The sequence below is a fragment of the Ovis aries genome, chromosome 17 (assembly GCF_016772045.2).
Source record: "Ovis aries strain OAR_USU_Benz2616 breed Rambouillet chromosome 17, ARS-UI_Ramb_v3.0, whole genome shotgun sequence".
NCBI lineage: Eukaryota > Metazoa > Chordata > Mammalia > Artiodactyla > Bovidae > Ovis > Ovis aries.
In genome coordinates this window covers 43,484,552-43,509,104 of record NC_056070.1, presented here as the reverse complement: position 1 = coordinate 43,509,104, position 24,553 = coordinate 43,484,552, and the positions used below count along the sequence as shown (strand labels likewise).

The following is a 24,553-nucleotide window of genomic DNA, read 5'->3' as shown; positions in this document are numbered from 1 at the left end:
ATATATATATATATATATGAAGAAGCAAAAAAATATATATGCTCTCAAAATTTTCCATAACTCTTTTTTTTTTTTTTTAACTCAGAATTTATCATAAGAACTTCAGTAAACTATTCCTCAGCTAAAAACTCTATTTGGTCCTATTCAAGAGGAGTGGCTTAAATTAGCATATTTGTTTCATTGCTCTAATTTCTCTTTGCAAATACTGCATTTGAACTAGAGAACTGTGCTCCAGTGGTCTACGGGCAACAGACCACTGTTTCATATTTTATCCACTTCAGTAGCAATGCCAAATCAATTATAAAAACATCTAAAAATGACTCTTTATCATTTTATCACAAATATTACAACCTGGGGCATACCACAAAAGTTGTATATTTGTTAGAACTAATGAGAAATTAGATAACTGGTCTCATACATAATATAGTTTGGATCAACTCAATTCAGAAAACTTGCTGATTTTCCAGATCAAAAGTTTTAGAATAGGGTTTGAATATAGATTTTTAGAATACATTTAAAATACTTCAATAACTACTTAACTTTGTTGTTCTTTAATAAAAATGTTATTATTCAACAAAAGAGTGTGTCTGGTATTTTCTTAAGCCTCTCAATTCCAGGGAACAGAATTTTTTGCTAGAATTTTATAGGTGGCAAGAGGTATATTAAATCTGAAACAACACTAATACTCAGATTTTCATTCAGTTTGATACAAAGAAAAAGTGATTCTTGATGATCCTAAGGTAGGCATTATAATGCATTAAATAGTCATATAGTTATAAAAAGCAAATTTGGAAAATTTTGGAGAAGTTCAGATTCTTAAGTGGGTTTTTGGAAGCAGTTAGCTTTGGTAAATTATTGCTATATCTTATAATGTTCTGCTCATTACATTGGTTTTTACTATAGTCCCTTTTAAAAACATGAATATGTGTAGTAGTGTCTTATTTAAAAAAATACTATTTTATTTTTATCAATTAGTTGAAGGATGACCATAATTACTGTAACAGTGGTTTGAAAACCCTGGATGATACTATGGATGGGACAGACTTATAATTTTAATCTATTCAGTCTCTTTCTTGACATTGAGCCAGGAATTTTCAATATCAGTTCAAGACTCACCACAAATATTTCCTCCCATTTTCACACGGACATAGCCATCGATGCCCCATGAAGTTCCCCAGGAGTTCCGTACAATCCAGTATGGGATACTTCCTACAAAATATAAATCAGACTCTGGAGAACATAGCTGTGGTGAAAGAATGTTCACTTAAAGCTCAGGTGGCACAGTGGTAAAGAAGCTGCCTGCCAATGCAGGAGATGTAGGAGACGTGGGTTCGATCCCTGAATCAGGAAGATTCCCTGGAGGAGGAAATGGCAATCCACTCCAGTATTCTTGCCTGGGAAATCTCATGGACAGAGGAACCTGGTGGGTTATAGTCCATGGGGTCTCAAAGAGTCAGACATGACTGAACACTTCCTGAAAAGTAGAGTGGTTTTAAGAAAACAAATATACAAAAAAAAAACCTAAGAAAATGCTAACAAACTAGCCAAGTAAACTGAACAGTACTAGTGTCACACTGCAATCAATGGAAAAGGGGTTTGAATTCATTTTGCTTGTTACATTTAATACATAAAATGAAAACACACATATATACACATTTCCAAGCAATTTGAAAAAAGGAAAGGAAAAGAACTGATAAGTATGATGAAATAATAAGCACTTCTCTTTTCCCAGAAATTATCCTAAACATTGCAGATGGAGAATGTCCAATATTTAGATCAAGAATTTAGTGTCATTTTAACACGGCATCTACCAAAAATTGACAGGGGATCTGCAGGGCGTGTATACCTGGAAGTTTAGGGCAGAGTTATAAAGCTCATGAGAACTTAGATGTAAGAGGACCAAGCTTCAGCATTTTAAAGGATGGAATCACGTGTCAAGCTGGAGTTCAAGCTGCAAAGCAATCAGTCACGTCTCAGCAGCACTCACCTGTTTTATCAAAGCCCGTTACAAGGACGGCGTGATTTGATTCTCCGCTGGAGCAGTGATGCTGTATGATGCCTCCCAGGTAATCTTGCCAGCTCATGGCATCCACCACCACTATCAGAGGTCCCAAGGCAAGAAGTGCTTTTGCCATTTTGTCTTCTTGGCCACTATCAAAAGAAAAACAAATTTAGTTAAGAAGTTTAGTTTCCAAGGTAAAAACATTTTACAAAAGTGATGTATTTAATCTGTATATGGCAAGGAGTAGGTTTGGTGGCAATTATCAAGTTCTCAACAATGGAGGCTGTAAGAAGTCTGGAAGACTGGCAGTCCAGGAGTGCTATGGGGCTCCAGGACACCAGGATCTGGGTTCTTCTTATATGAGGATTCCATTCCCAAGATCACTTCACGGTTCAAGAAGGCTGCTAGAGTGCCAGCCATTTCACTCATATATTTCAGACAGTAAGAAGTAGAAAGGGGAGGTGCGATGTCCCTGTTGAGATCTCAGAAGTGATCACACATTCTGCACACATCTGCATATGTCTCACTGGCTGGATGTCAGTCCCATGGCCAAGGTGAGTTTTAAGAAAGTTGGGAAATTAAATTTTATAGCTGGTGGACAAAGTACCATGCTAAAATATAAGGATTCTCTTAATAAGGAAAGTGGAAAGCCTGGATGTGGTGATATCTCATCACCTCTGCCACACCAAGTATAAATCAAGACAGCAGACAGCCTAGGTTAGTGAATATCAAATAAAGAAAACTACAGAAAAGAGTTACCCAAAAATGTAGGGGGCGGGGAGTGTAGTTATAGGGCGCGAGGGATGTTAAGATGCCAGGAGAACTAGGGCTGAACTGGAAAGAGAACAGGGCATGCAGTTCTGCCTTCCCACCTGGACCCGAATTGATAAAGTCTGATGTTACATAACATGCAGCCTTCATCAATCTTAAAAGTACATAATTAAACCATTAATTGCGTTTTTAAAGGTCAGCTTTGTGGGTGCAGGACACTGAAACCAAGTTACCGATATTTCGGCCCATTAAGATAGCATTTGATAGTTTATTGCTGTAGCAAAGCATGGAGGATTAGTGGCTAGAAAGAGTAGATAAGCCCTCATCCTGCCAGCTGGAGACCGGTTTCTATCAAGGGGATATTGTGTCCAAAGATGAGGGAAAAATATGAGTGCCTACCAATGGGATTTGCTGAAATAGAAACCACAAGTTCATTCTAAACAATCACTCACATTATCTGTTAAGGAGACAATGTTTTTGGAGATTTACAAGCAGGCATTTCTAATTTTTGCTGCTGTAAAAATAATTGGTTTTCATTAAAGAGAGTCAAAATTATAAAATTCTGGAGGAGAACATGATAGGGTATGGGCTTTGAGGTTCCACAGAGTTGGTTCAAATTCCAGTTTCACGCCACAGCCACCACATCCACCTTCGGAATCAACATAAAGACACAATTATAGGCATAGATTTCATAGCCTGCCTAACCCGCAAGTTATACCCCAGGTTTATAATAAACATTGTTTCCTTCTTTCATTTCTAAGTTATCTAATAAATTAGTTTTCTTCAGCATAGGTTTTAGTGTATAACGTCTATTTTATTTAAATTTGCAGAATGTTTTGTAATGCAACTATGACAAATATGATGCTGCTGCTGCTACTGCTGCTGCTGCTGCTGCTAAGTCGCTTCAGTTGTGTCTGACTCTGTGTGGCCCCATAGACGGCAGCCTGCCAGGCTCCGCCGTCCCTGGGATTCTCCAGGCAAGAACACTGGAGTGGGTTGCCGTTTCCTTCTCCAATGCGTGAAAGTGAAAGGTGAAAGTGAAGTCGCTCAGTCGTGTCCGACTCTTTGTGACCCCATGGACTGCAGCCTACCAGGCTCCTCTGTTCTTGGGATTTTCCAGGCAAGAGTACTGGAGTGGGTTGCTATTCTGCCTTCTCCAGACCAACAAGATAATCTCCATATTAACCAGAAGACAACTGCCTCCACCTTTTAGAGATAACAAAAGCTATCCAGTAAATTATTCCAGTAAAATCAAAGATCATTTTACAGAGATGGTGTGAGGGAAGGAGAAGGATGAAAGAGAGAAGTATGAGGGAATTGCAGAGGTGGTGAATGCTATGGGGTCATGGAAACAGTTTAGTTATGGTCTCTGCTTGAGGGAGGACCAGGAAAAAGATTTCATAGTTGCTGGAAAACAGGAAATAGGAGGGCACCTGTGGTCTAGACCAGCAGGGAAAGGCTCCAGGGAAAGGCTCCATTTAGCCCCAGAGCTGTTGTCACTCATCTTTCAGAAAGGTGTGGGCCAGAAACAAGTTACAATATATTCCAAAAAATATCTTTATATCCATTTTAGCCCAATATGGAGTTACTATCATATTACCAAACCTTGTTCCATGAGCTTACTATTACTTTCGCAGATCAGTAAGAGACAAATCCTGCAGTCTTTAAGAATTCTCCTAAACGTTACTGTCACAAAGATTTGGTGATTAGGGCGAGTCCTACCTGTTACAGACCCTTGATGAGCGCATGGATTTACACTTCACCTTCCCTATGGCATCCTAGTTTTTCTGTCCATAGTTATACGTGACAGGTTCTTTCCCTTTTTATTTATTTAGTCATGGTCATATTCTAGTTTGGCTTCTGAAATGTTTTTCTTGAGGTCTGATGAGCAAAAATGCAGGAGGCAGCCTGTGTATGAATGATCATTCTGCTTTAAGGCTAGATTATGCTTTTTGGATTCAGAAGGGTTTTCTATGTAAACACATATTTTCAGAGTTAGCAGACAATTTTGTGAACTTTTTAGCTGATAGCTATGATCTGGGCTGGTGTTGTCTGGGAATACTAAAAAACTAAGAGAGCACGATGATAAAAATAGAGGTCAGGGGAAATTCCTGGGAGATGATGTACACCAACACGGCTGGGGCATCATTTCTGACATGCATATTCTGCCCATCTCTGGAGGTCCTGGTAGGACTGAGGGCCTGGTTACCCCCAGGACTAACTTGTTTCCTGAGGACACTCGGCTCTCTGGTTCTGCTTCACACCCTAGTCCTCCTCCCAGCTTCCTGGGATTACTTTCTATGTGTCTGTCTCACGTGGACCTGCTGTTCTCTATTTCTGTCTTAGACTCTCCAACTTCCTGCCTGGCAATTCCATTCTTTCAGTCTTTCACGGCAAAAGTCCTAGAGTCCTCCCTGACATTCTCCTCTCTTATCCTCACAAATATCCCTCAATACGCCCTGTGGGGCTTTATTCTCTATTCCATCTAATATGTCTAAGATCATTCTTCCAATACTGCCCCAAGATCACCCCCTGATGACCTCTGTCACTCATCCCCTACAGTCTAGTGTGTCTCTCCATGACATGACACAACACGACAGGACAGGACAGTCAGCGGCTTCCTCACTGCTCTACAGCTATGCCAGACCTATGTCTGCTGCAGGGCCTTTGCACATACAATCCCTTCTGCCAGGAGCTGTGTTTCCCCAGGTGCCTGCAGGGTTAAGTCTTCACTAAATGTTACATCCTCCAGGAACCCCTTCCTGAGACTGCAACCCCCTACCCCTGTTGTTTTCTCTTCACCTCATGGCTGTTTAATTCTCTCTAAAACTATTTCATCTAGCAGACCATTCATATTTTTATTTCTTTGGTTTACTGCTTGTCTCTATCACTAAAATACAGTCCAGAGGGCAGAGCTTTTGTCTGCTGTGTTCACTGCCAAATCCCCAGAACCTGAAACGGTTCAGTAAATATCTGAACGAATGAATAAATCAAAGGAAGGTATTTTTGCAAAGAGAGTCTAATGTGGTTAGCTTGGCGCCATGTTCTTAGAGTTTAATATTCTGTGTGATGGGGGGGTGGGCTTTCACAGTGGCCTCTGCCTTCTGATCCAAGGACAGATGAATCTTGCAGTCACCTTCGCTTTGTCTCTCTCTCTAAAGTAGCCCAATGCCATTATTCTCTCATTTCTTCCTAACTTTCTCAATCTGCTCCTTGTGACAAGGGGTGCCTTGAGTTGTCTCTGATCACACTGTGATCCTCAGGAAGTTCCTGTGCACACAACTCATCTTAGACTCTCCAGGAGCTGGCAGCATAGGGGCTCACTTGCTCATTTAGAAAGTCTGTGATCTTCACCCTCACGGGAGGTGGGGACCACTGTGCTCAGGGGCCCTGCCCGTTTATCACGATTCTGTGCATCCTGCCCTTGGGGACTGAGCTGTCAGGTGAGTTGCTCTGGCAGCTGGGAACTGAGGGGACGGTCAGCCCGTCCTCAGACACATGGCTGCTGGTGTGGGTTCCACTTTGTTCAAGGATCCAGAGTCACTCATGATTTCTTTCAGACTCCATAGGGACATGCCATCTAGACCCAGAGATGCTTTTATATTCAGTAAGTAGTAGACCAGTCTTTACTTTAGCCAAATTTAATTTTTTTTTTTTTGCTTTCTCTGTTTCAAAACCCTGTGCAAAGCTTCCTTCATACTTCTAAACAATGAGTTGGATGGTTCTGTTTCTCATCTCTGAGCACCTATTTTGCACTAAAAACACATGGTCATAATGGGTCTTTAGCTGGCTTTGAGTGCCATGTGTTTTTAAAGCATTTTTAAATGATTGTTTCCCTTGAACTCACCCCAAGTCATCATGCCCCTCCCATTCCCAAACAAGTCCCTTCCTCACCCACCCCTGCAACCCATCATGCCTGCAGGATGAGCTCGTCACCTGCCTCATTATACTCTGCCTACTTGCCTCTAATAGGAAAACTTCATTTTTTGTCTTTCTTACAGTCAATGACTTGAACAATATAGGGAACAGAGAGGGGGTTCAAAAATGCTTCTTGGTAAGTAAGACTGCTTGACATTAGCTTCAGACTCTACAGAAAGCAAGGTTTTTTTTATTATTATTAATTCAAGAGTAAGACTGAAATGCGCTAAGGGTAATTGTGACACTGAAACTTGGTAGGAGGTGCTAAGTATCAATTATACCTTCAAAGGAATTTAAATGTGTTGATTTAATTGCCTTATTTCTGTTGGTAGAGATATGGAAAAAAAGTAGATCATATTTAAGAAACAACATCCACAGGCCTCCATGGTGACTGCCAATTCTTCTCTCTAATAAAAGTGTTAGTTGCTCAGTTGTGTCTGACTCTTTGTAACCCTATGGACTGTAGCCCACCAAACTCCTCTGTCCACGGAATTCTCCAGACAAGAATACTGGAGTGGGTGGCCATTCCCTTTTCCAGGGAATCTTCCCGACCCTGAGGTAGAACCCTGGTATCCTGCATTGCATGCCGATTCTTTACCATCTGAGCCACCAGGGAATCAAGTGTATTTTAAAACATTTAAAAGTATGCAGCAATGCTGCCAATCAATTTATTAATTCCAAGTAGTCAGTAGATAATAACTTGAGAAATAGAGGGAAACCCACAAGAGAAGGAGACATTTACCTGAAGTCATATGCAGAATAACCTTTGATTGAAGATCCAGAATGTGAGTCGGAAAAGTAACGGCAGAGGCCATTCTGGGCTTGAAATGGGTATTCTGAATCTCTCACCAGCTTGACTTGCAGCTGAAAGAAAATAATCATCCAACATGATCTATGTCACATGGTTGTGTCAAAGATCAAACAGAACTTACTACAGGGAGTCTAAGATTCCACTTGGTCACATTATCTGGGTTCTTTGAGTTATGAAAATCTTAAGTTAAAACTTTAAGTGTTTTTTTATGGACAGCCTAAGTAATTAAACTCTGTTTGTCTTTGTCTTTTGCTCCTGTTTTCTCTATATCTCCTATTCCTGGAACCTCCATTGATTTGATAATAAAGTCTGGTCATCTTTCTCCTGAAGGTTCAAGAGCATAAACATCTTCCTTCTACAGCTCTGGCTCTGGGTTATCAAGCCTTTGAGGTCGTGCATTATGCTCACAAGCATCCTTCCATCCACTCTCTCTGCTGTTCATCTGGCGGTGACTCCAGACACAGCAAACGAAGAAGAGAGGGATGTTCAACTTTGGGAACTCTGTCTTGACAGCTTTTCACAGTACACAGCAGCACCTTCATCGCTGGCTTTATGCCACTGCTGCTGGACCAGGACAGTGTCAGAGGGTGTGTGCTGGGGGTGGGTGGGAGGTGGGGAGAGGACTAGGGTGCTGCCCATCTCAGCTACTGACCTGGCAATGGGGTCTCACCTCCCAGGGCTCAGTTCTGCATCTACATAGAGGCACCCAACCAGCTGACCTCTAATCCCCTTTTAACCTGGGCATTCAGAAGTTCTATGGAAATGAATAACCATATGCTGTCATTTTAAAAAAAGATAGGTCATCTGTAAAAAAAAGCAATTACCAAGTAATATTAGGGAGTAAACATAAATATTTTTCTGAACAGAGATTGCAGGTAAGATTTTTCACACTTTGGTTTCTCTCTTGATGGCTGACCTGCTGCTGCTGCTGCTAAATCGCTTCAGTCGTGTCCGATTCTGTGCAACCCCATAGATGGAAGCCCACCAGGATCCCGTGTTCCTGGGATTCTCCAGGCAAGAACACTGGAGCGGGTTGCCATTTCCTTCTCCAATGCATGAAAGTGAAAAGTGAAAAGTGAAGTTGCTCAGTCGTGTCCGACTCAGTGACCCCAGGGACTGCAGCACCAGGCTCCTCCATCCATGGGATTTTCCAGGCAAGAGTCCTGGAGTAGGGTGCCATTGCCTTCTCCAATGGCTGACCTACACAGAAGTAATTCTTATTTTTTGGGGTGGAGGGCTTAAACAACTGACATTTATTTTCACATAGTTGTGGACACTGGAAGTTCAAGGTCAAGGTGCCAGCAGGGTCAGTGTCTGGTGAGAACTTTCTCTTTGAGGTGCAGACGGCCACCTTCGCACCATGTCCTCACACAGGAGACAGAGACCCTGCCCTCTTCATTCTCTTCTTCTGTCACAGTCCTATCAAATTAGGGCCCCGGGCTGTTGATCTCATGTGTGCGTGCTAAGTTGTTTCAGTTGTGTCCAACTCTGCGATGCTATGGACAGTGGCCAGCCAGGTTCCTCTGTCTATAGGATTCTCCAGGCAAGTATACTGGAGTGGGTTGTCATTTCCTCCTCCAGGGGATCTTCCCAACCTATGTATCGAACCCACATCTCCTGTGTCTCCTGCATTGCAGGAGGATTCTTTACTGCTAAGTCATCAAAGAAGCCCCTTAAGACCTCACTTAACCTCAATAACCTCCTAAAGACCTCATTTCTAGATATACATAGTCAGATATATGGGAAATCTTTGGATTAATTCAAGCTCTGGTTAGCTACATTTCCAAACTTGAAAATATTATTTAGTAAATGACCGACTGAACGCACCGTAAACAAGCAGCTTAAAAGACTGCAGAGCCACTCACCTTATTGAGCCAGTACAAAGCGTTGAGCGGGGATCCTCCATTGCAGCCGTAGTTGCTGTAAGAACAGTCTATCACCTGCTGAACACTCAGCACCTCCAAGGGCTGCCCTTTTATCGCACACACAGACTCCACTGCACCTACCACGCTGAAAGCCCAGCATCCGCCACACTGAGATAGAATGATGATAGAAACAGAAATGGAATGATATTTGTTATCTAACAATGTGCAAATCACGTCTATCGACATCTCTGACAACACAAATGATCAAATCATGTGAGCAGAATCTGGAGGCCTACAGAATATAAATGCTAATCCTGCTGATTTTCAATTAAATTCTATTATAAGCATCAAAATATACTATTTATTAAAGGTAAATTGGTAGTATCACTATTGCAAGTTAGATATTGCAAAATAAAAGTGAACTTTAGAGATTAGGAAAACACTTGGACGTTCTTTTTAAAAAAACAAGTCAGCACAAACATAGGTAACTGACTTGTAGTTGCCAAGGGGGGGGGGGGGGGGGGAGGGGTGGACAGGGAACTTGGGATTAACCGATGCAAACTATTACTTATAGGATGGATAAACAACAAGCTCCTACTGTACAGTACATGGAACTATATTCAATATCCTGTGATAAACCATCAGGGAAAAAATATGAAAAAGTGTGTGTGTGCTTCTCCCCTGACACTCTGCTCTGCCCTCCAACACCTCCCCTCCAAGGGCAGAAGGCAGGGAAAAGGTGAGCAGAGCCGGGGTGCATGGTGCATATTTGTTCTCATTAACAGATAAGCATAGGACCTGGATGAATGACTTGTTAGCCCATCAGGATTATGAATGCACAGGTAATGTCCCAATTATAGGAGCCCACAGCAATCGTTCCCCATTGAAATACTAACAATTTCTCTGACTCTGCGTCTCTTAACTTGCTTTTATTGGCTAAACTAGAACAAAGGAATGAAAGGGAACGGGACGAAGATTTTTCACATAAGAAAGAAGAATCGCAGGAAAGGCAGAGATGAGAGTGGGATTTGAAACTGGGTGGAACCACCTTAATCCTAGGACCAGGTGCTGCAGGAAAGAGAGGAAGGGCAGCTGGTGGTCCTTGGGGAGTGAAGTTCTGAGAGATTTCGTGTGGCCTTATCTACACCTCTAGCTCCAGGGCATGTGGAGAGTACAGCATTCACTAAGGGATGCTACTGCAGGCTCTGCACCCTTTGAAAAAGGTAAATGCTCCAGGTTGCATTGGAAAAAGGTTGCTCCAGGTCACCCACCTACTGCTGCCCCAAGAGGGTGGTGGCTGCTTCAAAACATCTTTCCTTTAGTACAAAGATTCCTAAATGAAAGTTCTACTTTAAGACACCGTTGAGTGCTTCCTGCATAGACTGGGTTTCAGACTGCATCACTCTTCATTAGAATCCAGTAATAAAGCATACGATATGGTGGTAATTTCAATCCACAACAACAAATGCAGAATCTGAGAAACAAAAATGATCTCATCTTAATGAGATGGTCACTGGGGAACTGTTGGATCCAAAATGCTGGCCTTACAAGAGGATGCTGAGTGACCTGTTGAGGTTCCCACTGCAGACAAACTGAGACCACATCCCTGTAGGGATCAACTTCTACTGGTAAGCTGACTTCCCTGTGCCTGGCAGGGGTGCAGGGCACACACACCTGTCCTCAAATGTTTGCCGGCACGATGGCTCACTGTGGGCCATGAGCACCCCACCAGCATCTGGGGTTCTGCTTTCCCTCTGATTCCAGATAATCTTCACAGGCACACGCAGGACTTCTGCAAGGTAAATGGCTGTATTTTTTAAATTTATCTTTTCATTGAGTATAGTTGATTTACATGTAGTATTAATTTCTGCTGTACAGCAAAGTGAGTCAGTTATATATAAACACACACACACACTTTCTTTTTCATATTCTTTTCCATTCTGGTTTATCACAGGATATTGAATATAGTTTCCTGCGTTGTACAGTAGGACTTAGTTGTTTATCTATTTTTATATGTAATAGTTTGCATGTGCTAACCCCAAACTCTCACTACATCCCCTTACATCCCTCCTCCCTGGCAAGAGGAAGTCTGTTCTGTGTGTCGTGAGTCTGCATCTGTTTCGTAGATAAGTTTATTAGTGTCATATTTTAGATTCCACATATAAGTGATATCACATGGTGGTAAATGGCTGCATTTACTGCAGGACTTACACATTTCTTTATCATTTAACACAGGTAAAACTGTGCTGTTACTTTTACTACTTTCTTGTTCTTTTTCTTTTTAACGTGTCATGAATTTTTAGTGCGGAGTCTTAACCTCATTTCTCCTACAATCCCTTTCACTTCCATTTTATGATTTTGCACAGTTGGTAATTTCCAGGAACGTCTATGTCATATCAAAGCAGATCTGACAGCTTTTTTAAGGACCACAGATAAAACATGTGCGATTCTGCAGGGGTGGGGCTGGGGGCAGGGTCTCTGAGGGAGCTCAAGGGATGGACCCAAGGGTTCAGGGAGCACTGAGGGACCAGGCGCCTGATTTGGGGTTGTTTCCCTTTGGAGCTACTTAACTTGGTCAAGTTCACCTCCTTCAGCCTTCCACCCACTGTTCTGCAGAGTCCTGGGAACCGTGAAACTGGGCAGCAGCCCCGAGTCTGCATGCTGAGTGGGGGTCAGGCAGGCAGGGAGGGACACCCGCAGAGCTCGGCCAGTGAGGCTGGGCCTAACAGCGCCTCCTCCCTCCGGGGGATGGGGGGCGGTGGCCTCCTGGTCTCATCGTTCTGTGATGACCGAGGTGTGAATTTACCTACTGAAAGGATGGTTCCATCACAAGTTTGATTGAATTTGACCCCAAAAGTGACTCCCATCCTAAAGTGATTAAAAAGAAAAAAAAAAAAAAACCTAAGACATACCGTCTTCTGGTTTCTCACTTGGGTGATGACATGCTTATCCCTCCAGTCAAATTTTAACGGCAAAGACAGGTTGGAGATGGACGTGTACTCTTCTGCTGGAAATCGGGGAAACCTGGAAGGGCTGCTTCTTAAATAAATAGCTGAGGACACACACAAGATGAAAGGACAACCAACATTATATTACAGGGATTCCTTTCAGAGGGATGTTTCAACAGAAACAGTGGAGCTTCTGATAAAGTCTGCTTTTTATTCTTTTCCATAATTGGAATGGAGTAGACAAAGCTATAAAAGATGAGAATTCTTCCAATAGGGCCGGGCTGTCACATGAAATGGTTTGAGAGAAGTTGGTCAATAAAAAATGAGTATAATTGACATCATCTGTTTTATCATAACCAGGGGGGTCTTGAACAGAAATAGCATAGCAAACTGGATGAGGGATGAGTTGTTATTCTTCAGAGCCACAGGGAAATGTCTGCATTTATGGTATTTCATTCTTAAGTGATCATTAGAAGAAAGTGGCCATGAGCTTATTTCTCCAATGTCAGCACCAGGTACTTGCTTGAGACTTTTAAGCATTTAATCACTGTTAACTATTACTCAGTTTACTAACTTCACAACTGAAGATTCTCAAGAATTAAGGAAAAAAATTAAAATCAGGAAACTAATCAGCTAATAACCCCAGAGCCCATACCTTTAAACTCTTCAGGAAACAAATATGAAAACTGGTTTATTCCATAGACGGCGGTGGAGTTTTCATGGGGAAATGAATTCAAGTATCGCTGTCTATTAAGACTTTCCTAGAAGAAGAAAAAAAAAAAAACCACACTAATTTCTATCAACTATGTTAACTTTCTGGAGCAATGTGCATATAACTGACTTAGAAATAGTTTTCAGATGCAAAAGTAAAAGCTTGATTTATTTCTTGTGGATCACAATGAAAGGTTATCTAAGATAATAGATTAGATTTATAAATGTTTTGTATTAAAAATACTATCTGACTTCAGGAATAATTTCTGAGGCTGGGAAAGGAATGTCTTATCCATTTATAATTCCTCTTTACCAAGCATTTGAAAGCACTAAATATGCTTATTTAACATAGTGGAAAAAAGAAAACAAATTGCAAACAAATACCAGACACTAGTAGGAATTGTAACCACTAAATGCTTATGTGATCTATATCTTTATCTCAGCACAATGAATGAAGCATGAAAAAAGGAATAAATAACTAATGGATAAATCAGTGTGGTTCTATCTGGGCTTTACAGAGATCTCTATTTCATTTGGGTAAAAGGCTTTGGGAAAGAGATTCAATCCTGGAAATGTCCCAAGAAGATGACTCGGTTTGTCTGTCTGAAGAGAAAATTAGATCCTTGTTTACAGATTCCTCCACTTTGAATTTTGTGATAAGTATGTTAGACTCATCTTTTACACAAACAAGCTTCAATTTGCTAGTACTAACCAACTCTGAAAAGCAGAGACATTACTTTGCCAACAAAGGTCCGTCTAGTCAAGGCTATGGTTTTTCCAGTGGTCATGTATGGATGCGAGAGTTGGACTGCGAAGAAAGCTGAGTGCCAAAGAATTGATGCTTTTGAATTGTGGTGTTGGAGAAGACTCTTGAGAGTCCCTTGGACTGCAAGGAGATCCAACCAGTCCATTCTAAAGGAGACCAGCCCTGGGTGTTCTTTGGAAGGAATGATACTAAAGCTGAAACTCCAGTCCTTTGGCCACCTCATGCGAAGAGCTGACTCATTGGAAAAGACTCTGATGCTGGAAGGGATTGGGGGCAGGAGAAAAAGGGGATGACAGAGGATGAGATGGCTGGATGGCATCACCAACTCGATAGACGTGAGTTTGAGTGAACTCTGGGAGATGGTGATGGACAGGGAGGCCTGGCATGCTGCGATTCATGGGGTCGCAAAGAGTCGGACACGACTGAGTGACTGAACTGAACTGAACTGAGCTGAACTAACTCTGTGGAGTAAATACAACTTCAGGAGACCACCATTCCTTAAGTTTCTATCTTCAGCTACTCTAAACTTGCTTGTTCACTTATATGTTTATTGGGTGTCTGTCTCATAAACCTGTAAGCAAAATGAGGGCCAGGCTGGTCTTATTCGTTGCTGTTTCTGCCTCACTGAGCACATGCCTGGCACACAACAGATGCTTAATTAGCACTTTTTGTTGAATAACGCATAATTATATTTTATATACATCATGCCCTTGATAGCTCTAAGCTATGTTTTTTACATATGTATATATAATGATTTTTCAGACTGTTTTCCATTATGGGTTATTACAAGATAATGAATACAGTTCCCTGTGCTATACAGTAGGAACTTTTTGGTTATCAATTTTATATATAGTAGTGTATATCATTAATTCAAAATTCCTAATTTATACCTCACCCAACCCCATTACCCTTTGGAAACCGTAAATTTTGTTCCTATGTCTGTGAGTCTATTTCTGGCTTATATATAAGTTCATTTTTAGGTTTCACATATAAGTGATATGGGTATTTGTCTTTCAATGTCTGACTTTCTTCACTTAGTATGATAATCTCTAGGGTCATTCTTATTGCTACAAATGGCATAAGCTGTTTATTTTTAAGCAAATCATTCCTGGGATTTATCATGATCATATTTTCCTTACTGAGCATTTGTGGTAAGATTGCTAATCTATGAAATTATCAACAGTTATCGAGTTTCAGGCATTCAAAAGATAATCTTGATGAAGCAAGGCTTTGATTTTAATTTGGGAAGAAGATGTATACATCTAAAAACAGAACTGAATTACAAAGCGAGTATGTGACAAATATAAGCCAGTGACTGTAAACTGCTGAGCAGTTTAGAGGGTTCCTTGGTCCTAAAGACATCTCCTGGACTTCATTGTGAGTTGGAGGGATGATGGACATCCTGAGGGTGTAGGACCTTTATGGATGCACAGGAAAGTACATGGCAGCCACAAGGGTGGGCCTCACAGACAGACTGCAGCGAGGAGGTCCAGGTTCCCAAAACCTGGCCCATGACCAGGCACTCAGGTGTCTTACTAGGGGAAGGGGCTCCCCTGAAGGCTGGTTTGTGATTAATGCATCCCCACGGATTCCTGACCCTGCCCTGGCCTGCAAGGTGTCCAGGGCACATCCCCCACGCCCTTTCTCCCCCTTTTCTCCACTTAGAGCTTTGCTCTAGTCAGATGCTCTCCCTGAGCCCCTCCCTGCACTTTCTCAGTCCTGACTCCTGTGATAAAGAAAAAAGAAGAGAAGACACATAATAAATCACCACTATTGGGAATGAAAGAAGGGCGACAAAGATGCTTCAGGCACTAGAAGAATCATATTTTTAGCACTTGAGGCCAACAAGTTTGATAACCTATGCAAAATGGACAACCCCCAAGGAAGACATAGATCACCAAATCTGGATATAACAAAAATAGAGAATTTGAACAATTTTTTATCAACTAAAGTCATTAAATTCCTAACTGAAAATCATCCCACAAAGAAAACTCCAGGCCCAGATGGCTTCACTGGTGAATTCCATATAACTAAAAAAGAAATGCCAATACCAATTGTACACACACATTCATGGGAACCCCTTGCAGCTGGTTACATAAGGCCTGATTCCAAAACCAGACAAAAACACCTCATGGCAAGAGAAATATACACCAATAGCCCTCATGACTGTAGATGTAAAATCCTTAAAAAAAAAATCAGCAAATCAAATTCAAAAATTTATAAGACAATAGAGCATGACCAAGTGAGGTTCATTAAAAGAGACTACATTGGTTTAGTATTTGAATATCAATCAACATAATTCCCCCCACTCATGGAATAAAAACAGGATCACCATATGATATTTTCAATAGATGCGGAAAAAGCACTTGACATAATTCATAATCCTTTCATAAGGACTCTCAGCAGTGAATGAAAGGAAACTTGATCAACCTGATAGAAGGAATTGATGAAATGCCTACTCTGACCAGAGGCCAACTTCTAACAGAATCCATTTGTGTCTTATTCCCCACTGAATCAATCAGAAAACCTAGACCATCTCATTATCAACTACAAATTGGCACCTGCCACAGGTGCTTGCCATCTTCCTCTACAAGAATCATGTGCCATTGCAGCTGCTGACCTTCAATACCCCCTGAAAGAAGTTCTGTGTGAAGATCAGAAATGATGTGCCCTGTGCTCAAGGAAAAGTTGGCAGGACAGCTCTTCAAGAGGTATCTTCAGAAGCCGATTTTGAGCCCAATTTCTGCATCTCCTACATGGTAACATCTGCTCCTCATGATTAGCAGAAACCTTCTACAAAAAATATGTGCTTGACTGCATGTACTCCCTTTTCACTAAAATTACATATATATTGAACTCCCCTGCTACCTCTTTGGAGCAGTTTCTCGGAGCTATCTAAGATGCAGTCTCCCATGCTATAGTTCTCATTTTGCCCCAAACAAAAATTAACTTGCAACCCTTATATTGTGCTTTTTATTTTTAAAGTCAGCACATTATACATGCATCAGTCATGTCCGACTCTTTGCGACCCCATGGACTGTAGCCTACCAGGGTCCCCTGTCCATGGGATCCTCCAGGCAAGAATACTGGAGTGGATTGCCATTTCCTTCTCCAGGGGATCTTCCCCACCCAGGGATCGAACTCGGGTCTCCCGCATTGTGGGCAGACGCTTTACCATCTGAGCCACCAGAGAAGTCCACATTATATAGTAAATGTTAAAGTACTAGATAAATAGATGGACAGATGAACAAATGAATGAATAAATTTTGAGCCAAGATTTCAAGTTTCTGGTATATTTTAACTTTGGCAGTATATGCATTAAGCTAGAACCATTAGAAATTGCCAACTGAACAAGAGTCTTTTACATCAATTTCACCTCTTAACGTTTCAGTTAGATAAAAATTGTGGTTTAAAGTGTTCTGGATAAAGTTTATTTGGAGGAAATAATCCAGATCTTCAGGGGCTGTTAATAGCAAACTGTGGCTCATTCTTTAGGATCATTCATCATAAAATGATCTATTTAAAGAAACATGCCGCTAAGTATGCATAATTTAAATTTTTTTAAAACTGGCACATGTATCACTAAGGTAAGCATTTTTAACGTGAAGCTGCTGAAATTTTAGGTAAAATCACATGTGCACTGGCATATAAACATTATTCTGAAGTGAGTACATACAGCTATCACTGGTTCCCTTAATGGGTTTGTAGCCCCGAAGCGGTCAGGAGACCAGCTGCTCTTGGTCAGACAGGGAGCATGAGTAAAGGTCAGTGCACAGCTGGGTTCCAGCCTGAGGAACAGGCTGAAAAAGAGCAGGGGCTTCCTGAGCACCAGAAGCTTCTAAGCAGTGAAAAGGTGGGGGCTGGGTGCTGTTTCCCCCTTTCCTGTCAGTTATCCTGAGAGGCATCCCATAATCATCCCAGGAGGGGCCTGGTCTTCACCCAGCAGTAACTGAATGACAATTTGTGAGCAAGGATTACAGATGCCACCTAACTTCCACTCATGGAATATTCGAAGTGAATTTAGGAAACCTCCTGGCCCTCCATATTTGTTACTTTTCACCCTAAAACCTATTGGTTCTCCCTAGCACAACACAGACTGTACTTTATAACTCTATTTTAATTTTTAAACATTAAAAAAAAAATTTAACTTGATTATGGAGCCAGGGAATTTTCTAGAATCTGTACATAATTTACCCCAGATAGGTAAGCAGAGAATTTCAACTTAACCAACTCCTAATCTGACATAATTTTAAGGAGTAAAGTTTTCCAGAGTTATACTGAGCATCAGTCACAGTTAGTCTCTCTTGTCGGGGCAGAGGGAGGCTTCCTAATGCTCAGGCAAGGCCCTTTCTACCTAGTCTGCCCCAGGTTCAAACAGCCATCAATGCTCAAACCCAGTTTCCAGCAGGTGTGGAAAGGAGTCACCAACATCTCATGAAGTCAAGTCCCACGAGGGGCAATTGCTTTGGAAATTTTTCAGGCTCTCTCCACTCAAGATTTTTAAAATGTGCTCAGAATCTTTATCACTCTGCCCTCCTCCACCTAAAACAGAAATTCTATCTCCCAACAAGCACTCTTGTACTTCTCACACAAGCTAGCTGTATTTCCTAGCTGCCATTGTCTGGGTAGGGCCTCTAGTATGAGTAACTATATAATATGAACAAGTGCACATATATCTATGAATTATACAAATAATATATATTTAAGATATATTCATTACTCTTGCCTCCTTGTGATTCCAGTCCCCAAATAAATTTTTGAAGAGGATGGCAGCGCTTTTATTTCTTCAGTCAATAAACACATCACCAGGATAGGTAGGACTGATTATTTTCTCCCAAAGGGGTTTACTTCACCATCACATGTCACTAAGCTCAGGGCAGGAAGAGAACACAGCACAAAAACTTTGTTCTCAAGCAATTATACCAGTGCTTCTGGTTTTGAAAGCTAGAGCAGTAAGTAGGAGATTAAAAAAAAATATATCTTGGTTTGGGCAAAAATACAAATAGACTCAGGTGAGGTTGGCACTTCCCACACACTGTGGCTTCAGGGGACCAGCAGGAGAGGTAGAAGGGAGCACAGCCTCAGAATCCCTGGCAAACCTCAAGAAAATACCAGGAAAAAGAATAAATACAACTCCAATAAGCAGCAGGATTACTGACTTCATACTTCCTGATTAGGAATGAATGAACTTTCTTTGACAGCAAAATTAAACCATGATAATGACCTCTCACAATTTAAAACTATTAGATAGTATCAGATACTATTAATAGAACACACTGAGGTCCACTCTAAATCATTCTCTCTTGCAGCTTCCTTGGTTTCAGGAAAAACACTGATAAGCTCAGCCGACTGGTGTGCTCCTGAGTTTTAACGCTGGGGTGCCATCTGAGATTATGAAGCCTTTTCAAAATAATCTGAAAAGGAAATTAAACACTACACCCTTCTCTAAATCAGTCTCCACCAAGTCAGGTGAACTTTTAGGGTGGGTAGTTCAAGGAGCCAGGGTTCAGGATAATCATAAATGGGCAGGATTCCCTGAGCTCTGGATAAAATTCTGATTTGAGGAGGAGGTGATCAGTGTCCCCCTCCAGAAAACGGCCAGGTTTCTTCCGCCTACTTCTGGTTCCAGTCCCTGAAATGCACAGTCTGGGGAGGCTGAGAGAACGCCCGAGGGCTGTGCCTTTCAATTAGGACCACCTTGGACATAATCAGGCTTCCCTGGTGGCTCAGAGGTTAAAGCATCTGCCCGCAATGCAGGAGACCTGGGTTAGATCCCTGGGTCGGGAAGATCCCCTGGAGAAGGAAATAGCAACCCACTCCAGTATTCTTGCCTGGAGAATCCCATGGACGGAGGAGCCTGGTGGACTACAGTCCATGGGTCGCAAACAGTCGGACACGACTGAGCGACTTCACTTCCACTTTCACTTTGGACATAATCAGTGGGCAACTTGGGACGTACCATATAAACCCTCAGGCACCCATCCTTCCTGGAGGACCAATCTGTGGGTCAGCATGCCCTGGGAAACCCTGGGACGGAGTCCGGTCTGGAACCCGGGCGCGTCACCGGACTGAGTTTAGGCGACCCCCTAGGGATGGCGCTCGAGTGCCACCCCTTTCGCCCCCACCGCTGGGAAGGACGGCGCAGGTATTCTCTGGGGGTGCTCGCGTGGCCCCTCCAGCCCGCTCAGCCCGGGGACAGGGGGGCGTGCTCGCGGTGGAGCTCAGGTGCCCCCTCTCCCAGCCCCGGGACCAGACAGGGTAAGCGACCCCGCGGGTGGCACTCGCGTGGCCCTCAGCCCCAGGACATGACGGGACTTGAGATTCTCCCCACGCCCGCCCCCGCCCGTCCCGGTGTGGAGCTCAGGTGCCCCAGCCCCACTTCTCGCCCCGGGAAAGGACGGGGCAGGTAACCCGCCGGGATCGGCTCGAGTGGCACCTCGGACCCACCCAGCCTAGCCCCTGGCTGGAAAATACGGGAGACTCCGGGGTGTGGAGCTCAAGTGCTCCGCCCTCCGCCCCGGGACCGGAAGGGGCCGGCGACCCCGGAGGTGGGAGTGGGTGGGGCTCGCGCGGCCCCTCCGCCCCACCCAGCCCGGGGCTGGCAGCGCGGGAAGGGACCCGCGGGCGTGCGCGGTACCCGGAAGGCGGCGGCCGGGTGGCGGCCGATCGGCGGGGTCAGGGCGGCGCAGGAGCCCAAGCAGCAGCAGCAGCAGCAGCAGCAGAGCAGCCAGAGGCGCCGCAGCTCCATTCCGCGCTTCCTCTTCGGTTTCGAGCTCCTCCCTGCCGGCGGGTCCGGGGCGGGGCGTGGGGCTGAGACGGCGACGCCCCCTCGTTCCTGGCGGCTCTGAGCCCGGATGTCGGGTAGGCTGCAAGCTGTAGGGTTCACGCTGTTTTCAGTGCGAGCACCTGCCCCGGACCGTGTGCCCTGGGGTAGTTTCACTTCTGCTAGGAAAGAGCCTCTTTACTCGGAAGTGTGACAGTGCAGACAGCTGTGTGACCTGCACTTCCTGCGTCAAGTCGAAGTTTTATCTTTTCCTTTTCCATCTCAGATGGAAGGATGCAGGCAACAGTGGAATCCGAAGGACCTTAATTCTGTTTCTCTTTGTGATGAGCCCTGACTTTAGGAACCCAATTCCAAAATGCTTGTGAATTTATAGACATTCTTTCAGCAGGTGTTTATAATTGCGTATCAAAACACACTTGTGAAAATAATACACCACGTTTTGACGGTTTAGATCATAGCCAGTTCAAAATTTGGAAATCAGTTTCTGAAGGTAGCACTTCTTACATTTGTGTTGAAATTTAAATAAAGTATTTCAAACGCTTTGTAAGATGCCCAGCGCGTTTTAAACGCTTGATTTATCAGCTATTTTGTTTTAAAGGTAGCTTTCCCCCTCTTATTATCATTACACTGCTTTCCCCCTGTTCAGCTTAGTTCATAGTAGCCCATCCTTCACGTTTTCTTCTCTCTTTCATTTATTTTTTTTCATTTATTTTTTTAAGTCATTTCACTTCATATCAACTTAATCCTAGAGAATGGACCATAGACACAACAGAAGTAATGTTCAAATCAGTTAACATCCCAATCTGGCAGCATTTCCAGTTAAGGATTTTCTGGTGAAGGTGGAAGGTCCCCTTTAAGGATGAAAGTGGCTCTTTCGCTCTCTCTCCCCCACCCCCCCATTTCTATGCCTTCAAACCTTAAAAACCTAATTGTAGGAATGAGATCCTTAGGCATCAAAACTAACTCCTGATTTATGCTCTCCTGAATGCACACCATACCTAGCCTGACCTATTGATTCTTCTAGATAAAAAGAGATAAGAATGAAGACTTCATCGGCTAAAGAGTGGCTCCCTTTCTACCCAGAACAGCCCCCTGAGCAGTCCTGCTGGTGGATCACACAGGCAAGATAACATCTGAAGAGTCAGCCAGCCTGCAGCTATGGAGGACCACGCAGAACCCACCCTCCTGCTTCCCTGACTTACTGAGACTCTCTGCTCCCATCCGTTTTTCCCTTGAAAACGTACCATGACTGCTCAAAATCTTTGGAGTTCATCTCAGGACATGAATCCACCTTCTCCCCAAAATGCTGGCTTTTCTGATTAAAGCACCTTTCCTTTCTGTTCACACTTGCCTCTTGGCTTTTGAGCTGCAAGCAGCTGCGACCTGAGTTCAGTAGTAACAAGGAGACCAGGCCACTTGTAATGTGCATTGTCATCAGTGTCCAGGATGGCTTTTGGAAGGGCACAGATTTGTTTCTCAAATTTAAAGTGCACGTTGAATGCAAATTCTAATGCAGGAGTTCTGGAGTCGGTCCCGATTCTGCTTTTCTAACCATCTCCTGGGCCTGCTGCTGGTGGCATCAGGGTTCCTGTTTGGAACAGCAAGCAGTGTACCAAACTTGCTGCTGTTTCTCTGCTCCCCTAACTCAAGAGGGACATGAAGAGAAGGCTAGGGTATCTTTCCCAGGGAAAATTCATACTTTCCTGGTCATTTTATCTCTGCTCATTTCCTTGCACAGTGAATAGTACTGAAACAGAGCAGGGCCCTATGGTTCTTGTTCCTCATGACCTCTGTCTGCCTTTGTCTGTGAAGAAACTTTAGCCAAAGAAGAAGTTTAATCAGAGAAGTGGGAAAATGCAGACCCAAAGGAAAACAGTCTGACAGGACAAAGCAATAATAGTTCAGTTAGTAAGCAAAGTCAAGGACGTTTTGTTCCTTCTCAAGGGCTTTAGATTGGGGCTTCCCTTGTAGCTCAGTTGGTAAAGAATTTGCCTGCAGTGCAGGAGACCCGGGTTCGATTCCTGGGTTGGGAAGATTCCCTGGAGAAGGAAATGGCAACCCACTCCAATATCCTTGCCTGGAAAATCTCATGGACAGAGGAACCCGGTGGATTGCAGTCCATGGGGTCGCAAAGAGTCGGGCACGACTGAGCGACTAACACACGCACACTAAGCCATAGCGTGTGAGCTGTTCTAAAGATATTGAAACCCCCACCAGGTGAGAGAAGTTAACTGCGTGATGACCAGACTGTAGCCTTGACAGTAGCTGCCACAGTTCTGAGAACTGGCCTGAAGAAATGGAAACAAACTGACCCTGAAACTGAAGATTAACTGTACCTAAAACAAGCAAGATGACACTGGTCAGACCTTCAATAACCAACTTCAAGGTGATGGTCAGAGCTAACTGTGCTGGGGTGGCCTTTGGACAGGCATGTGCCCTCCCCAAAGGTTGCCAGAATCCAAAGGCAAATTCCTTTTCACCAACCTAGCCTCCACCTGCCTGATGGCTTTTGAACAGTGAGCAGCTGGACCACTTTTGGTTACAGGTAGTGAGTAATACTGTCTTCCCTGGCTTCAGGGCAGCTACGTGATTTGCAGGGTCCCGTGTAAACAGAATGTTAGTAAGGACTTTAGGATGGCAACAGTAGAACATTAAACCAAGGATGAGTCTCTCTTGTACAGGGTCCTGTGTGGCTCCCCAGGCCACACACCCACACAGGCAGCTTCCTGGGTCTTTCTGCTATAATCTTTTCAAAACGACTTTCAGGAGTCTTCTGAATTGATGTCACGGTCAGCCTCTTAGAATTTTTAGACTCACTCTCTGATTTACATCTTCAGTTTTTACCTAGTACAGTGAGTCATGCTATTCTCTGATGGAAAATTGTTAATAAAGATAATGTATGTTGATAATGTATTAAAAGTAAAGACATGAAAACTTTTTTCTACACATATATGATGAGATTATTGCTCTCGGAATGTAGATGGTAAAGATTTAATTTAAACGGTGAATTTACAGGTCAGTGTTCATATCATCCCTGGCAGTTCTGCATCTAGACCTTCCTTGTAAGACACTGAAGCTAATATATATACAGTGAGTCCCCTATATACGAACCTTCAAGTGGCGAACTTTCAAAGGCATGAACATGGGTTCACATGTTCAATCACAGAGACTAGTTCACATGTCTAGTGTACATCATCGCCTGCATGCATCCTCTACAAGTGGTTGTGCTTTTGTGTACCTTACCACAGTACTCTATAGAGTACAGTGGGGCTGTATCTTTATTTCAAGTTCAGGATGTCCAGAAGCAAGTGTAAGAAGAGATCCAGAACACAGGAAATGGCAGGGGAATCTTCTTTATCGGAGGAGGCACTGTTAGCTTTTGAGGCACAAGGGCCTGAATGTAGAATGGTGCACAAAGGTGGCAGCAGCCATTCAGAATTCAACCCAGTGCTACTGTGTCATCTATGATGAGGAAAGAAGAGCCGCTACCCAGACCTTACTGGGCCATTTTTTTCAAGAGGGTGAGAGAGTCAGTTCCTAGGCAGGTTGATAAGAAGTCTGGGGTCCCTGAGGAGGAGGAGGAGAAGAAGAAGGAGGAGGAGGAGGAGGAAGGTGTCTCTGGGGCTCTCAAGGAGAAGATAGGGGTCTGGAATTCTCAAGGAGGAAAGGACAAACATTTTTTCCCCTATATTCCTTAATAAGGATTATAAAACATTAATGTATCCTGCTTGAGAGCATGTTTCTCCTTCCTGAAAACCTGACTAACCCTGTTATCTTAAAATGTATATTGTGGGAGTGGGTCTAGTAAGATCTTTACAAACTTGAGACATTCTTTTGATTTATTGTGATCAATTAAAAAACTGTATAACTTCCTTGCTAGCACTAGTAAAGGGGGGCACTCTCCCTCCCCCTTCTGATGTCTGTGTCAGAAGCTTTCTCTGTTCCTTTTTATACTTTAATAAAACTGCTACACAGAT

The 24,553-nt window shown here is 43.1% G+C and overlaps 1 protein-coding gene and 1 long non-coding RNA gene across 3 annotated transcripts in view; one reads left to right on the top strand and one right to left on the bottom strand.

Annotated features, from left to right (window-relative positions):
• The window catches only part of CTSO (cathepsin O), a 24,240-nt gene extending 3,663 nt beyond the window's left edge, over positions 1–20,577 (bottom strand). The window contains exons 1-7 of one of the 2 annotated variants that reach the window (XM_027980246.2): positions 20,430–20,577; positions 12,971–13,076; positions 12,280–12,419; positions 9,368–9,535; positions 7,434–7,555; positions 1,988–2,151; positions 1,117–1,209 (exon numbers count right to left, since the gene is read on the bottom strand). In XM_027980246.2, the coding sequence (XP_027836047.2) occupies positions 1,117–1,209; positions 1,988–2,151; positions 7,434–7,555; positions 9,368–9,535; positions 12,280–12,419; positions 12,971–13,076; positions 20,430–20,540 (904 nt within the window). In that variant the 5' untranslated portion in view covers positions 20,541–20,577. Of the gene's footprint in view, positions 1–1,116; positions 1,210–1,987; positions 2,152–7,433; positions 7,556–9,367; positions 9,536–12,279; positions 12,420–12,970; positions 13,077–19,751; positions 20,238–20,429 lie in introns of those variants that run through there. The other variant, XM_042234412.2, reaches the window with a different exon arrangement.
• Positions 20,423–24,553, top strand: LOC121816931 (uncharacterized). Its single transcript, XR_006056648.2, has 2 exons — positions 20,423–20,653; positions 21,601–24,553. It is a non-coding gene; the product is annotated as an uncharacterized LOC121816931 (long non-coding RNA).